General features: G+C 52.1%; 1 protein-coding gene across 1 annotated transcript; it reads left to right on the top strand.

Annotated features, from left to right (window-relative positions):
* The first annotated feature begins 444 nt into the window (after positions 1-444).
* On the top strand, positions 445-2,298 carry LINGO1 (leucine rich repeat and Ig domain containing 1). Its single transcript, XM_077828883.1, has one exon. The coding sequence runs from the start codon at positions 457-459 to the stop codon at positions 2,296-2,298; it is 1,842 nt and encodes a 613-aa protein (XP_077685009.1). The 5' UTR covers positions 445-456.
* The last annotated feature ends 15,450 nt before the right edge of the window (positions 2,299-17,748 follow it).

Consider the following 17,748-nt stretch of genomic DNA (forward strand, 5'->3'; position numbering starts at 1 on the left):
AAAAATGATGGGCGGGGAGAGGAAGTCCAAAGATGACTAATAACTGGATAGACCGCTGGCTGGCTAGTATGGGGACGGACATTACCCCAGCCAGTGAAATGCTGTGCTCATGCCAGCTCTACCTGCAGCCCTTCAAGTGTGTGTGTTCTGCTCTCTTAAATGTGCTTTCCTACCATCTCTGCAGCACAGGTGCGTCTGGCTGCATGTGTGACACTGCAAATGATAGCATCATGGTGGCTACACTGTATATTGAAATAGCAGGGATGTATCGAGCAGACATGTCTAATATTGACCTGGTATTTCCCCTTTAGTTAATATCAGCACTGGCAGGTCAATGAACTTTGACGCTGACTTGAACAGAAGTGACTTTTGCCATTCCATTGGCCTTTGTTCGCTAACCTCTGCTGTTCTTTCCTCCCCTCTTTGTTTTTGTGTTGCTTGCAGGTGAGAGATAGGATGATAGCTGGGGAGGTGAGCATGCATAGCCCAATTCTGGCCTGCTGGCAGCCTATCCTCCTCCTGATGCTGGGATCCGTCCTCTCCGGCTCTGCCACGGGCTGCCCGCCCCGCTGCGAGTGCTCTGCCCAGGAGCGCTCTGTGCTGTGCCATCGAAAGCGATTCCTTGCTGTACCCGAGGGGATCCCTACTGAGACTCGGCTCCTGGACTTGGGTAAGAACCGAATCAAGACTCTCAACCAGGATGAATTTGCCAACTACCCTCACTTGGAGGAGCTGGAGTTAAACGAGAACATTATCAGTGCCATTGAGCCTGGGGCTTTCAACAACCTCTTCAACCTCAGGACTCTGGGTCTCAGGAGTAACCGACTCAAGCTCATCCCCTTGGGGGTGTTTACCGGACTGAGCAATCTTACCAAGCTAGACATTAGTGAGAACAAAATTGTGATCCTTCTAGACTACATGTTCCAGGACTTGTACAACCTGAAGTCTTTGGAGGTTGGGGACAATGATCTGGTCTATATCTCCCACCGGGCCTTTAGCGGCCTCAACAGCTTGGAGCAGCTGACCCTGGAGAAATGCAATTTGACCTCCATCCCCACAGAGGCGCTGTCTCACTTGCACGGCTTGATTGTGCTGAGGCTGCGCCACCTGAACATCAATGCCATCAGGGATTACTCATTTAGGAGGCTCTACAGGCTTAAGGTCCTTGAGATCTCCCACTGGCCCTATCTGGATACCATGACGTCCAACTGCCTCTATGGACTGAACCTGACGTCCTTGTCCATCACCCACTGCAATCTGACTTCCATCCCTTACGTCTCTGTCAGGCACTTAGTTTATCTCAGGTTCCTGAACCTGTCCTACAACCCCATCCTCACCATTGAGGGCTCCATGCTGCATGACCTGCTCCGGCTGCAGGAGATCCAGCTGGTGGGTGGGCAGCTCACCATTGTGGAGCCCTACGCCTTCAGAGGCCTCAACTACTTGCGCATCCTGAATGTCTCCGGGAACCTGCTGACCACACTGGAGGAGTCAGCCTTCCACTCGGTGGGGAACCTGGAGACGCTCATTTTGGATAACAACCCTTTGGCCTGCGACTGCCGGCTGCTTTGGGTTTTCCGACGCCGCTGGAGGTTGAACTTCAACAAGCAGCAGCCCACCTGCTCCACCCCTGAGTTCGTCCAGGGGAAGGAGTTCAAGGATTTCCCTGACGTGCTCCTGCCCAACTATTTCACCTGCCGCCGGGCACGCATACGGGACCGCAAGCCGCAGCAGATCTTTGTGGATGAGGGCCATACGGTACATTTTGTCTGCCGGGCAGATGGGGATCCACCTCCCACGATCATGTGGCTCTCTCCCAGGAAGCACCTCATCTCTACCAAAACCAATGGGCGGCTCACTGTCTTTCCCGATGGCACTCTGGAGGTGCGCTACGCCCAGATCCAGGACAATGGCACCTACCTATGCATCGCCAGCAATGCAGGTGGCAATGACACCATGCTGGCGCACCTTCACGTGCGGAGCTACTCCCCAGATTGGCCCCACCAGCCCAACAAGACCTTTGCTTTCATCTCGAACCAACCCAACGAGAGCGACGCCAACAGCACGCGCGCCACCGTGCCTTTCCCCTTCGACATCAAGACTCTCATCATCGCCACCACCATGGGATTCATCTCCTTCCTGGGCGTGGTGCTCTTCTGTCTGGTGCTTCTCTTCCTGTGGAGCCGGGGGAAAGGCAACACGAAGCACAACATCGAGATCGAGTACGTGCCGCGCAAGTCTGACGCCGGCATCAGCTCCGCCGACGCGCCACGCAAGTTCAACATGAAAATGATCTAACCCGAAGCAATTTGCAAATAAAAGTTTTTTTAAAAACAAAAAAAGAACGTTGCTACAAACATACCGACCTCTCCCCTCCTCTGAACCCCCCCTCCCCTCTCGTTCTGACCCCACCTCCCCGCACCACCACCTCTTCATACCAGGAGAACATTCTGCGGATGTCTCCAGGACTCCCATGTTTGTAAAGAAGTCATCTGATGGACGCCGGTGTCAGATCTAATGATGAGAGGGGAAAAAACAAACAAAAAATAAAATAAATCAATAAAAAGTTACGAACTTTCCTCTGTAACTTTGATTTAAATAATTACGGATTTTTATGAAAAGTTGAAATAAAAAAAACAACCTCCCTATTTGCTATAGATAGTTGGAATGCAAAATCTTGACTTCTTGATCTGTCCAGTTCTGTATCTGATTTTTATTTTTCTTCCTCTCCTCTGACTCTCCCCTGGAGGCGGTTTCTAGTGGTCTCAGACAGAAAAATCTGGGGCTTCCATCTACACAGCTCTGAGTGCGAGCCAGCACCCAGTTGCACTGGCGAAAAGCCTGTTGGCTCAGCAGAGAGCAAAGAACAAATTCTGCTGGGACTGATGCCCTCAGTTACACCTCTGAAAGGGCTTGCCAGGGGATAAGTCCAGCCAGAATTCAGCCCAAAGTGTTGGTGTTCCTTTTTAGATAAAAAGTAAATCACCAGTTAGGCTAAGGCCTTTCCCTTTGGGCAGCTCAAGGTTCAAAGTGCTCTACACCCTTTTTCCATTAGTCTTGGGGAAGCTAGTCAGTACCTGGATTTCAGCTCGGCTGTGTCTATATACCAGTAAACAGTCTGTGACTCAGCCCATTCCCTGGCCAGCAGAACAGCCTTTCTGGGCTTCTCCCCTCTGCTAATTGACAAAGGCAAGACTCAGTTAAAACCAAAGACTGGAGAATCTATCAGAGTTAGGTGCCACTGCTCTGAAATGTAGCCCAGCTGGGCCTTTCCCTGGAGGTATTTCAGGGAATGCTAGCCTGGGGTTTTCCTGTGACCAACAGGTAGAAGGGCGCCTGAGATTTAATTACTCCACAGGTGTTAGGCAGGGAGAGGGCTCTTTCTCTGCAGCTGTGAATAATGGAGTCGGTTGGACCTGCTGTCAGACAGGGGGCCTGATGCTGCTCTCACTCTGGCCTCATCCTCCCGTAACTCCCCTGCCCTCAACAGAATGACTCCTGATTTGCACGGCTCTAAGTGGGGTCAGAGTCAGGCACAGAGAGCAGGTTCCCAGGGCTATGACTAATGGCATCTCTGCTGCTGGCAGAGAGAGAATGGATTTCCTCCAGCTGGGACTGGTGAAATCAGACTGAGGAGGGGGAGGTTCCCTGAGCCAAACTCTGCACTGTTACAGCCACACAACCTCTCATTGACTTCAATGGTGCAAGGAGGGTAGAAGTCGGCACTGGGGCTGGGATGGAAAGGCTGCGCCACCTAACCCATACTCTGGTACCCGTACTCCTAGCCCCCTCTGTTCACCAGAAGGAAAGTGTTCGCCAAAGCATCCATCTATGCCCACCACAGCAGGGAATTCCTTGACGTTCTCTCAGGTTCCCGGAGCCCCATGCTGGTGATGGCTCTCGCTGAATTTTTTAACTCACTCTCTCAAGCCCTCAGGCATTTCCCTGGGACTTTAGCTTCCAAACAGGCAGGAGATCTTGGCTGGAAGATCCAAACGCTGGTGACAGGAGGGGGGCATGTGAGCAGGGTAGTCTGGGAAGTGCAGAGTGGCAGCAGTGGGGTAGGAGTGATGCAAGCTGTTTTCTAGCTATTTAACCTATGTATTTATCTCTGATGTGCCTAGCACCACAAGTAGCTGGGCACCTAATGGTTTATATATAGGCTTGGCAGAATTCAATTTTTACTCTTTTATAATCTTGACAGATGATATTGATGTTTATTTTAAGCCCTTTTTTAGATTTTTAAATTTACAGTTGCACAAAATTACAGGGTTTGACTACATTTCGCTATTTTTAAGTCATTTAAATTTTCAATTGCAGAGTCAGGCAATTATTTAATGTCAGTTGCTACTGAGATTCAAAAAGCTAAAGCTTTATAAGCATTAAAACAAATTGTCACAATATACTAAATAGCCTTAAATCAACAAATCCCACCTCTTTTTAACTGTCCATTTGCTAGTCCATTTGTAACAAGCCTTGTTCAAAACCTAAATCACTGGAGTTTCACTCTAGGTTCTCAAGCTGCCTTTTTCTTACTTTGCATATCTGTAAATTTAGAGCATCATGAATGGAAATATTGGTTTCCTCATTTTGTATGGGTCCAGTGAAATTGACGTTTACTGACATTTACAGATAAAAGAAATTAAATCCTTCCAAGCCTATTTATACAATAACATCGTTCCCGGGTGCTAGCATTAGCCCCATGGAGGTCTGAAAGAGTCTCTGTTTTCATTGGATAGAATTGGGTTATTTTAAAGAAGAAGGGGTGTTTAAGAGCCAGTCTGTGCTACAGAAGGTGTGTTCTTCCTCAAGTAATGGTCCCTGTAAGCATTCCAATAGCAGGTGCGGGTGCGCACCATACACGGGAACCAGAAGGCTTTTGTAGCTGTGTCCCTTGACCTGTATAGCCAAATCTTGCCCCCTTTTCTCTGCGTGCTGAGGTTCTATTCAGAGTGCCCCCTGGGGGACAGGTCTGAGATTTCTGCAACTTTACTTGGGTGCCTCTCATACAAGCAAAGTCCCAGAACGCTCAGCAGAATGGAATACTGTGTAGAGAATATGGTGTGAATTACAGCAAGCAGGGGTGTAAAGACATTGTATGGTGAATAAATTAAAACATCGGGTTAGAAGGGCAAAAGCAGAGGGAGAGAGAAATTAAGAGGCCCAGAGACAAGGAGAGAAGATATGTTTTAAGGTAAGCTTTGAAAACAAAGCTTTATCAAACAAGCTTCAGACCTTCCCCCATTCAGTTTATCCCAATATCTAGGCCTTTGGAGGAATTTATGATTCTCATTTGTACATTTCTGAAGAGACTGTCTGCATTGCTCGGCTCCCAAGGAGAGGGAAAGATTATTAATAGCATCCTGTCACTTTAAATGGGTATGCCATTGGAGCTGAGCCCTAGGTCAGCCATGGGAGCCATGGAGTGAGGCAACATCCACCCTTTTGAAGAATGAGTCCTTTCGAAAAATGTTTGGAGCTTTAAAGCTTTGAGGCTTCAGCTTTACAGTAGGTGGCAGCTTGCATTGCTGTGTGGTACCCATTTTGTGAATGAAGAGAGAATCTCAGTTCGTGATGGCACTCCACAATCAGAGCATGAAACAGACCAACCATTGAAAATTCATACATCAATAAATAACTTGTCCACTTTGTGGTAGTCTGCCAAAGAAATGTCCCAGAGGAGAACTGGCAGGTGTGGATGGAGGAGCAGAGACAGGTGGGAAATCAAATAGTGCAAACCTAGAGGACACAAAGGGAAGAGATGGAGAAACCAGCAGCACAGCATTCATTGACCAGAGTGACCGCAGGGGCTGTGCCCTGCATTTGATCATGCCAATGGCTAGGTGGGGAGGTATCAAACGGGGCTAATGAAATTTCCAACTTAATCCTTGAATGCAGCAGCCGCCAGTAGAGAGGTGAATGCAAGGGAGAAATATGGGAGCATCAGCACCGACCAAAGGTTTGAGCATAAGCAGAGCTTTTACAGTGTCCGTGGGGCCCCTCTGCTGGGTATAGAGTGATGGCTGGCAGCATGCTGTAAGTTTGCAGTGGGTCTTGCTCAATATCTGCATCTGATTCGCAGTTCTGCCAGCCACAGACACCACACCGCTCTGCCAATGCGCCAAATGCTTTGCCTGCAGTACCCTGCTATTGTAGACTCCTCGCTTGACTCTCCCAATGCACCTCAGCCCTACCCTGCACTATCCCTGCTGCACTGGTGGTCGGCCTTAGCACGCTTACGCTCCTGCCCTACCATCCAGTGATGGCTTCCACAGAGCTCTGCCAATGCACCTCAACCCTGCTGTGTAGTGACCCCTGCTCTTGCAGTCTTCAGCCTGCCCGACATAGACAGCGCCAACCAGGCTGAATTATTAGCTGGTTTAATGATCTGCCATGAGATTTCCAGTGTCACTCCGGCTGTGACCTAAGCTGATGGGAACCCAGGAGTGAGGTCAGTGCTGCCTCTCTCTCTCTCTGGCCCTTAGTCTCAAAGCCTCAGTCATTTCCCCCTCCCTTTGTTCCTGTTGAAATTGGCATGATGCTGCCCAGGGTGGGGAAGTTCATTATTTTATTCCCAGCCTTGCTAGGGCTCTGCAGCCTCCTGTGACAGATGAGTCCCTCATACATTTCAGCTCTGCCGTGAATGAGTATATTCTGGGTATCCTTCACAGCCAGGCTTTGGGGTGATCTCACTATGCTTCTACCACAACATAGATTCTCCTGCCATTTTTGCCTCTGACATTAAACGTTGGGCCATCACCTCACCCCAGAGAAACGAGGCAAAATCCAAAGAGTCCCGAGAAAGCCCAGACCTAGCACATCTTCCATAGATCATCTCAAGCCAAAGCACTCAGCACTCACCGTCATTAATGGCCCTTTCACAACTGGGAAGTTAAACCTGGTGTCCCAATCTACTTGCAGCTTGGAATATTACATTCTCCCTCCCTACATTCCCCATGCCATGTTGGATTGGTGCATTGGGTGTCCATACAAGCCAGGAATCACTAAAGGTATTTGATCCCGGATTGCAACACAAGACAGGGGATTATCTTCTATTGCCAGCCCTGCCACTGACTCGGCAAGTCACATCTTTCCTCCATGCCTTGGTGTCCCCCAGGTGGGAAATGGAACTAATCAGACCTGCCTGCCTTTGTAAACTGCCTTGAGGTCTATGGCTGAAAGGTGCTAACGTGTGATGTATTAATTCACTGTTGTTATTATTGTTATAGCTACGAAACGAGCCCTGACAGCTCAGATCTGGTAAATGAATCTTTACAGACTGCAGCTTGTCTTTGAAATCTTTCCTAGTCCTATGCTTGCTGTTTCCTGCCAGATGATCCAGTGTCACCTTTTTATTCCCAGCAGCACTTCCAATGAGCATGCAGCAAGGTGAATGGAACCGTCATTCCATGTCCAGTGCCTGGACAGTGCACTCCAGCCATTCAGCAATTGGGCTAGGCACAGGCTAACACACTGGATAGCTAGCATCTATACAAACGAAATTCAGGGGCAGGAGCCTTGGAATATCAGGACCTAACCCTAATTTAAATGCCCCCACAGTGCTTGGGACATGGGGCTGCAAGGATTCCTCATCCCTGGTCTGCGGGCAAGGCTGCACACTGGGGCAGGTCTGCCCCACTGCAGAGTGGTTGCTCAATGAACTGCTCCTCCTGCAAGACAGCAGACATAGGCAGGTCAGTAGCAGCAGCATCGTGGCCAATGGCAAAGGGACACCCCTTTCGTAGGGTTTCATTGGGCAGCTTTGCCTCAGTGGCAGAGACGCTCCTGGCAACTTCAGCTCCAAGGCCAACCGACAGCTCAGCAGCAATATTACATCCTTGCAATGTGAGCACACCGACCCTGGCAGGCCCATCGTCTGCACAGAGGCCTGGCAGAGCTGTGGGGCACCAGTGCTTCTCCCACCCTGGGCATATTCAGACCTCATTTAACCTTAATCCCTCCTAGAATCACTCTACCGTTGTTACTGTCCATGCTCCATTCTCCGGCCCGCACTGAACTCTGGATCCAGGCGTTCCGCCAAGGCCCTAGCATTCAGCAGCGCTATGAACAGGAGGTTGGCTGAGCCCATTACAGAGCTGGAGGCCAGATCTGATGGTCCGCAAGGTTAAGGGGTGCTCGGAAGCAGGGGCAGGGCCAGGGCCACATCTTGCTCTCCTTGTAATGCCAGATGATTCATGTCGGCAGAAATGGTACTGGTTTAATTGTCCCTCGGGACAATCTGAGCACAAAATATTCCCACACAATATAGGCCCGCTCCCCATGCCGTCAGCAGCTCAGCGCTTTACTTAGAGACAAAAATGTAACTGCCACCCGCGAGCCATGCTGTGCTAAAGATTTTTCTCGCCGTTACCGAATGGGAGGGTTTCAGCACACCTGCGCACAGAATTGGGGCCAATCTGCTGTGTCTCCCTGCTGCAGTTTCAGTCAGTGCTTCATTTCCTATTCTCAGCTGTTGGGTAGTGTTGCAGTACACTGCTAAGCTGCTTCCATGTCCCAGCCCAGACATAGCTGCATTTCAGTGGCAAATTAGCTGATTGTCTGCACGATTTGTAAAGCGCTTAGGCTCCTTTGGGGAAGAAAGGTGCTACCGTGTATAGAGGTAAGAGACACTAAGATTGAGAGGCAGCGTTTGATGGGTAGATCAAAGGATGGCGAGCCAGGACACTTAAGCTGTATGGGCTACACTGCCACTGACATGCTGAATTACCTCAGTCAAAGTATGTTGCCTCGTTGCACCCCAGTTTCCCCATTTTTCTGTTGGGGGAGGGCTGATAATACTAACTGAGGGTGTTGTGATGCTAAATTACTCAAAGCCAGATCATGACTGGCTTTTGCCTGAGTGCCCAAGTGGAGCAGGAGGCAGAGCTCCCACTCCTTTCTGGGGGTGTCCTTGTGCCCCCATGAGAGAAGAAAGATAAACCCAAACCTCTAGTCTGCCTGGAGTTGCCCCTTCCTTCAGGCTGTGGATAATTAAAGCATCAGCCCATCAGAGCAGCGGAATCAGACATTCCCAAGCAGATGCCATAGACTCCATGTTCCTGGTTGGCTATTAACATTGGCAGTTTGAAAGGGCTGTATAATTGATTTCCAGTTAGCCTTTTTAATACTGTAATTAAAAGGCCTAATTCAACACACACAGATTAAACCACCACCACCAAAGGTATTTGCTGCAGCTGGCATTTGCTGCAGATGGCAGTGTCCCGACAATCAGATAGCCTCAAAGTCTTTTGCTCTTCTTAAAAAAGCTTAAAAACAAATAACGGTTTCTTTGATGGCGGGGGGGGGGTGATTTGCACACTCGGACTTTGCAGGCTCGGCCTGGTACCCACCATTCCCTGGGCTTTGTGCTCAGAATGCTGGCCGGGGGGATCATGATCACAAATGGTGACATACCACATACACCACCAGTGGTGTGGGCCTCTTCTGTGGCTTTTCCATTCACCCGCTTTTGCACTCTCACCCATTGCAGGCCTCAAACCCCCACCACCAGCCCAAATGGCGGCTGCTCTTCCAGACAAATGCTTGCCAGATGGCTTTAGGGCTGAACAAGCAACTGGCTCATGAGTTGGAGCAGCGTCAGTTTTTGGGCACCCAACCTGAGAGCCCTTGAAAGGGCTGGATGCTCAGAAGTGTGACAAGCCATTTGAGAACCAGACCCATTTAAGGTGACTCAAGTTGGGCACGCACAATGTAGGCCTTTATTCGTCGCTGTAGACCCAGTTGGAAGAACCTAAGACTAATCTGGACTGCGCATTATAAATTACCAAGAATAAGGACAAACGCTCTTTACCAATTGACCCAAGCTCAGTGCTAGAACTGGAGTTATGCCTGTATGTCCCCGCCCCCCCAAACCTGAAGAAGGGGCACCAACCAAGTACCGCTCCAGCTGGGAGCACTGACTAACTGCAGCTGACTCTTGCCTTTCCTCGCGTGTTCCAGCAACTGCACATGTCCTTCCTGGGGGCCTGCCAGTGCAGTGTAGTAAAGCAGCAGCCTGTGAGTCAGGAGACCCATCTGCCAGACTTGCCAGGTAACTGAGGTAGGTTACCTTAATCACCCTGGGCCACCCTGTTCCTCCTCTGAAACATGGAGCTAAGAACACTGCCTTCGCGTGGTAATGTGCTCCGAGATCCTGCCAGAAAGATTTAGCCAACAACCTTTCAGGCACTCCTCTCACAGAGCAAACACAGGCACTGGGCTAATGGCACAGGCCTTTCCTAGTCACACCAGGGAGCCAAAACCTGACCCAACGAAGCATTCAGGAAGTGTTCTCCAGCTACTGGCAGATATTATACGGTCCTAGTCTAGCCACCCCCTCGCAACCCAAAGACTGTCTGACTTTGCATAACCAATGCCTGCGGCATGTGGGTAAGACAAATATCCAGGGGCATAAGCACAGCCCAGATATTTGTCAGCAGCTTCCCACGATAAGTGCAGTGCCATGGATGGGTGGCGGGGGGGTCCCAAGGTAAGCACAGTGCAGTGGCTGGGTGGGGGGTCCCAGGGGAAGTGCCATTTAGTGGCTGGGAAGGTAAAGGCCCTTCCCCATAAAGGCTGGGAAAGAGCATGCCATGGGGGGTGGCGGGGGGGGGGTTGGTCACAGAGCTGGGCTAGTAGCAGCCAGGGTGAGGGCTGCCAGAACGACTCCTTGTCTGCGAGGGCTGTGTGACAGCGTTGCTGCTCGCCCTTCTCCCTAGAGCTAGACTGTGTCGCTCGCATACCCAATAATTTGTTTACACCGTCTTAATAAAATCCTGATGCGTTGTTGAGCCAGGCTCTGATTTATTGTTCTGACTGGAGATAAACAGCACAGTCCCACGGAGCTGGCCACAGCACCGTCGCCTCCAGCAGCGGCAGAGGAAGTGCCGTGGGCCAGGTCGGCGGCACCACTGCCCCCAGGGGGCGCCCTTTGGGCCATGATTGCAATTCTTTGCCCCAGCACAATACCTAGTTGGGCACAGATGGGAGCACGGGGGCCTGAGTGCTGCCTCAGCAAGATACAAGACATGCCAGAGCTAATCAGCCCCTATCCCTGATCCCTACCAGAGACTGACTTAATTATTGATGCTTTTTGGGACTCAGGCTAGCTCCTGGAAAGGGATTAAAGGGGAAGGATGAAAAGCAATTCTTCCGTTCTCACTGCAGAGCCATGGGGAAAGACGCCAGCTTCCTTGAGCTCAGTGGAGAGGCTGGCGGGTCTGCCAATGGGGAAAGGAAGAGCCGCTTAGCTAGCTAGCCAGAGAGGGACTGGCCGGCGAAGGATGAACGTGGCACGCCACCTACACGCATGTGGCACATCGGTAGGCTGACCAGACAGCAAATGTGAAAAATCAGGACAGTCCCTATAAAATTGGGACATCTGGTCACCCTACACATTGGCTGGTTGTACCCTCAGATGGCTGTACACTTGCCTATAGCCAGTTCTGGGCCCTTGAAGCTGGGCTCCTGCCTTCCCATGGCCCCAGCAGGAATGCAGCGGCCTGATGAGGGGAGCAGCTGGGAAGATTGCAGTTGTTGCCAGCTCTGGACTGGAGCTCCCCCAAAATTCACAGGCACCATAGGGTCAGTGCTGGAGCTTGGCGCAGTGCTAACAGTAACACAGGGCTGGGGGTTAGCTTGCGATCCAGGCCCCAGCCCGCTCTCGTTAAAACGAGTCACCATTTAGGATGGCAGGGGGAGTCGCCTGCGGCTTGACCCAGCAGTTCAACAAGCCCCCCCCCGGCGCCAAGAGTTTTGCACAGGAATAAAATTCCTATTAAACAAAAACGAACAAAGCATTTGCCATGCTCGCCCCTCCCTCACACAAGCTGGAGGGTGAGGCAGCCTGGACCCTCCGAGACACCAAACCAGCACCGTGGACCAGAAACTGCTTCTTCAGTCACAGTGCCTGAGCCAGGCCCAACTCCAAACTCTGTGGCTAGGGGGAGGGATAGCTCAGTGGTTTGAGCATTGGCCTGCTAAACCCAGTGTTGAGAGTTCAGTCCTTGAGGGGGCCATTTATGGATCTGGGGCAAAGATTGGGGATTGGTCCTGCTTTGAGCAGGGGGTTGGACTAGATGACCTCTTGAGGTCCCTTCCAACCTGATATTCTATGATTCTATGCTAACGATGGCTCGTTACCAAGTTTGGCCAGTGGTCACTGGCTCTTCCCCCTGCCCCACCAAGCAGTTTATTAGCCCCGCTGCCTTTTTAACCTTCCAGACTTTGCGACCTGGATTTTTTTTTTTCCCCACAGGTGCTGCGTGATCAAAGCAGACAGAGGGAGCAGAAGAAAAGCAGGTTGGGGTGGGCAGGGCTCCTTCGCTTGGGCAATGTTCTTGGCTGTGATGTGAAGAATAAAACTCGCACCATTGCTGAAATCTACAATTTATTCTTCCTGACAGTTCATCAGGGCACAGAGTGAGCAGGGGGCTGGAGCCCAGGCTTTTGCATGTGGTAAAACTCATTTGTTGGGGAAGTTATTTGCCTGGTTAGCGAACCAAGACAAAATGTGATGCAGGTAGTGAAATAAACTGGGAGCTTGGAGGAAAGAAAACAAGGAATTTAGAGAGGCGTGTCCATTGCAGAGGTGCACACCTGCTGTGCACCTTGCCTTTGCTTCCTGCCAGGAGGCTGCCTCACCTTGCTGAGCATCAAGGTTGATACCAGAAAAACTTCTTTGTACCAAAAACGGGGACTGGGCATCTGAATCCATTGGAATGACATGACAAGGGCGTGTGTTGTGCTGGGCAGCTTAATTATACTGGGCTATGTTGGGCCCATGGGGTCGTCCCTGTCCCCCATCACTCTGGCCCTGGCCAGCCTGCCCCAGGCAGAAGGGAACCAAAAGCTAGACAAAGGGGCCAGCAGCAGACAGGGCAAACACCTACTCTGTCTGCCTCACAGCCTTGCTGTCCATAGACTTCATTTGGCCTTGGATTGGGGGAGGGAGGAGCCGGGGGCTGGCAGCAAAATCAGCCCTTTACAACCCAGTTCCCAGCTCACATCTCTCCCCTTACGCAGCATGCTGTCCTACCAGGCAGGCTGGGCACGTGCTCATGAAGTTTAAGGCCAGACTGGACCATTAGATTACCCAGGGTGCCTGCCTGTATGTCACAGGCCATTGAATGTTACCCATGTTAAACATGCCTTTACATTGAGCCCAGTGACCTCAGGGGGCAGCACTGTGATGTGCAATAGCAGGGTGTAAGAGACCAACAGAGGGCCACCAGTGCCCGAGAACCCTGTGATCGCAGGGAATTGATTATGTGAGATACACCTGGCAGATCTTAACAGGCATTCCAGGGGCCATGCTGCAGAGGCCTGCAAAAAAACCTAACTCCAAGCTCAGTGCCAAATCTGACTGGGGGTGAGTGGGAAATTCCTGGGGGGAACTGGTGGGGCGTAGACTAAATCCTCTTACCATCCCTCACTACACCAGCCCCAGAATATGGCCAATGGTGCGATGCTGCTGCTACTTTTGTATTGTGCCCAAAACAGCAGCAGCCACCGAGAGTGGCGAGGCTGTGCATACCCATTTCTCCCACTGACTCTACTGGGCAATCAGCTTCTGCACCCCCAGCTGCATTTAGCACCCCTGGTTCCAGCCCTATGGGTGCTACCACACCCCTCTGGCTTGAAATGGTTTCCAGCCTATACAGGGTTTACAGTTTGGTTCAATGGATCTCAGCACCTATTCCCCCCCCCCCCATACCATTTGTCCCAGCACCCATTAGCACCCTTCCTGCCATGCTCTGCAATCAACAGCAGTATCTACTGAGTTGATCAACAGGGCCAGAAAGCAGTATGCAGCCACCAATAGGTGTGCAGGGCTCCTCTAACCAGGGTGCTAGTGGGCGTGAAGCCAGGGAAAACTGAGACAGCAACATGGCAAAGGCTGGAGATTTGGTTCCCTGAAAGCCAGAAAGCTGGGGCTGCCCCCCGGGTATTGTTTATGGCAGCATGAGCCAAGGGGGCATGGGGCTGTTTGAGGGCAGGTGTCTTTCAAAGCAAAGGCTTAGCCTAGGCCAGCCAAGGCAGCCCCATTGTCTCAAGTAGCTCATTATTTCCCCTGCTTTGGAGACATTTATGTGCCTTGTAAAAAAAAAAGAAAGAAAAGGCTGTAAATTTCAGGCCATAATGCAGGGGCCGCCACCTCCAGCCGCATTGGCATGTAGAGCGCATGAGCCCGGCAGCAGCTTTCCGCAAGGTCATGGACGTGCACGGCTGAAAATCAGGCACTGGGGGCCAGTGGGGCAAGGTCTTGCTCGGTCCTTCAAGGAGGGCCCCAGACACCCCCCACATACACATCCTGGAGCCTTGCCTGCATGCTCCAGAGGCTATGCAGTGGGGCATTCAGGAAACAGGGCGGGGGCCAGCTAAACTGTTTGTGCTCATTGGCTTCCCCACTGAGCATGAGGCCTGAGCACATACCCCCTCCCGCATTCTGGTGTGAGGGGCTCCGGCTCCTTCCAGTCCCCGATCCCCCAAGGCAGTCCTCTGCCTCAAGCACCCTCTGCAGCAATCCTGCTCCAAGCTGCTTACCTGCCTCCCTCCACCACACAGAGAGCTTGGGCGCCCCCATGGGGCCACCCCGAGGGAGCAATGGAAACACTTCCTGGACCAATCACCACCCCCAGAGACCAGCTGATAAATCCTGCTCTCACATGCCTAGCGCTTAGGGCAGCAGCAGACACCAGAGCCCAGGCCTGCGAGCCAAGGCAAGGAGCACGTCAGGACTTAGCGGGGGGTGGTGAGAACTGCCCGGATCCCTGTGGCTGTGGGTACAGCCACACTGCAGTGCATAGTCCAGGCACTGCCTCTGCAGAGCACCATTCTCCTCCCTCCCCACTCAGGCCTGCCTGCCACACCAACGGCCCCTCACATCCATCTCTGCACTCTCCTGTGCTCCTACTTCACTCTTTTGTTCTCATTTCTCTCCACGACACTCTTCTAGCGTCTGCCATCGTCTGATCAAAAGCCCTGTGCCGGTGCAATGGGAGCCAGATCAGCCCTCTACCACCGGCCTGCCACTGCACACTGGCCCTCTCCGTTCGCTTCCCGCTCACTCTCCTCCTTTCCCCACTGTACCACACTTCCCCTAATACACATCCTTCTCTCCCCCCTCCAATTCCCCCCCACACCTGGCTTGGCCTGGCCCCAATCCCCCCTGGTCCGTGGCGGGAGGCTCTGAAGGAGGTTACGAGCTTGCCCCTTCCATCCTCAAGAGCAAACTGAAGAGTTATGAGCGCCATGCAGGAGAGATGTTTATGACTGTGGGCTTCTTGACCCACCCATAAATCCCTATGGCTGCTCAGTCTCCTTTATGATAACTGCTAAGGCCTGGAGGGCTCTCGGCGTCTCTACAGTTAGCTTGGAGCATTTACCCTCCTGTCATGGAAAGGCAAGCCCCCGCGTCCCCCCACTTCCCAGCCTGGCTGTGAAAATGACTTAGGGCCTGGAAAGCAGCAAGGCCGGGTTTAGAGCCAATGGCCTTAACCACTAGCATTGGAGCTTAATGTCCCTCACAGCTAAGTGCCCCTGAACGGAGCTGGGGTGACAGAGGACTTCTGTTCATGAACCAGGATTTCCCTGCGCCTGCTTCTCAGCCCCCAGAACCCCACGGGTGCGAAGGAGCAGGCAGAGGCAATGGCGTACAGAGCACTGAGGACACAGGGCAGGAGCCAGGGTCGGGAGGCACTGGTGCACCCATACTAGGCATAGTTCAGGAAGCGGCCTTGGCTAATTGTTCTGGGCATCCCTGACAGGCACTGCTGCCTGGCCTTGGCTAATGCCCAACTACACTACCCACAGGGAGGCTTTCCACAGGCCACGCAGCCCAGCAGCCTGTACCCTGACAACCTGATGCTCAGACACTCAGCTCCTGAGGTTGGGGAAGGGAGGGAAGGCAGCTCTAGTCCCCCTTTGCAGGCCCCATATTGTGTCCCCATTCCAGGGGCTGCCTGGCCCCTGTGCAGCTCACAGCTACCTCAGTCTGTCCAGCAGAAAACACCCATAATGCAGTTCAGACCTTCCATCCACCCCCCATGACAGGAGCTGGGGCATGGCATGGGTAGAGCCTTAGTGTAACTGGGAGTCAGGCGCAGAGCACTCCCGGCACAGCACCAGTGGGGCTCCAGGAAATGCCCACAAGCCCATGGCTCTGCTGGAACCAGGCCCCAGCCGTGCCCCTCCTGCTTTTCACTTCTCTGGCTGCATCCATTCCGGTTTGTTCCTTGTTTTCCTTTTCTGTCAGCACTTATCGCACTTAATTTTAGCAGTTCTCTCTCTAACTAGCCTCCTGCTCTTATCTCTGCTTCAGGGTCAATTTTTTCTTCTCCCTCCCATTTTTCCTCCCCTCTATGCTTCTCTCCCTCTCTCCTGCCAGAGACCATTTTCCATCTGCCTCTCTCCCCCTGGTCTCTTGAGCTCCCTCCCCACACCTCTAGTTCCTAGCCATGCCCCCGCCTCATCTCCTGTCTTTGGGGCCTGAGCCTGTTCTCAAAGTTAATGGCAAAAATTCCCACTGAGCTTCTTGGATGGAAGCAGGATTGGGCCCATGGCATTTGCTTTCTGTCTCAGTTTTATTATTTTTCTTTCCTCCCCGCTTTCTTCCCCCCTCCACCATCCCCAGAGCTGTATTCCCTTCTCACCCAGAAGCCTCTCCCAAACTCACATTTTGCCCGCTGGTACCAATGAGTCTTGGCACTTGGTCCTGTATCATGAGAGCTTTTGGGCTGCCAACATTTGTGTTCTTTGAAAGTCAATCTGTGCTACCAGCCCACTGGGAAGGGACAGAGAAAGGAGCCTGACCCCAGAGCAACACGGTGCTAAAGTCTAGGTGGAGCCTGGTGGGGGTGTAGATCAGAGCATGAACCGCGCTGCCCCGTTTTGTCCAGAGCCACCTTCAATGGAGAGTGAATCCACAGACAAGGACAAGCCCAGCCAGCCCTCCAGCTATTGCAGCACCTTCCCAGCCACAGGCCAGGAGTGAAGAGAGAGTGTAGCAATGACATCACAGCACCTGTCATGTCCTCACATGCTTTGCCAGGCACCATCATGCCATCGAACCTGTACTGAGCCTGACCCAGCTACTTTCCATCCAGGTCCCAGCTTCACTCCGAGATGGAGGCAGCCAGGGAATCACCATCTTCTCCTCTACAAATCCCGACCTGCTGAAATCGCTTAAGAGTGTGGGCACTGGCTACAACAGGACCGGAATTTGGCCCTATGCAAGTTGTGCAAAATACACAGCACTAACATTGCTTGCGTCTGGAGCACAAGAGCTGCTCTTAAGCACAGGCAAAGCCAGTGACCAATCAGGACTCTACTGCAGGGACTTTGCATCTCATGCCAACTTGGCAATTCACCAATCAGCCCTGCACCCGACTCCCTCAGCAAGAGCAGAGGGGCATGGAATACCTCCTTGCTCAAAACCCACCCCACTCAGCCCTGCCAACAGGGGAAGAAAAACATAGCCTGACTCCTTCCAACAGCTTGGGGCCTTGCTCGGCGTCCCACCCACCCACTTTGGAAGCCTGACAATCCAACCAGCCTCCATCATGCTGCACAAGAATGGTGGGAAGGGCCATTTTGGCCATGGGTGCCATGTTTAAGTGGGCCAAGCTCAGTCTGTTGTCTTCAGAGGAGTTACACAAGCTCAGCAGGCTAAATCATCTCCCTTAGGAGACAACCTGGGCTCAGTGCAAGAGAGAGAGCCCTGCGAACACATCTGCGCCATCAAGCGTG

This window comes from Eretmochelys imbricata, chromosome 10 (genome assembly GCF_965152235.1).
Source record: "Eretmochelys imbricata isolate rEreImb1 chromosome 10, rEreImb1.hap1, whole genome shotgun sequence".
In the NCBI taxonomy this organism is placed as follows: domain Eukaryota; kingdom Metazoa; phylum Chordata; order Testudines; family Cheloniidae; genus Eretmochelys; species Eretmochelys imbricata.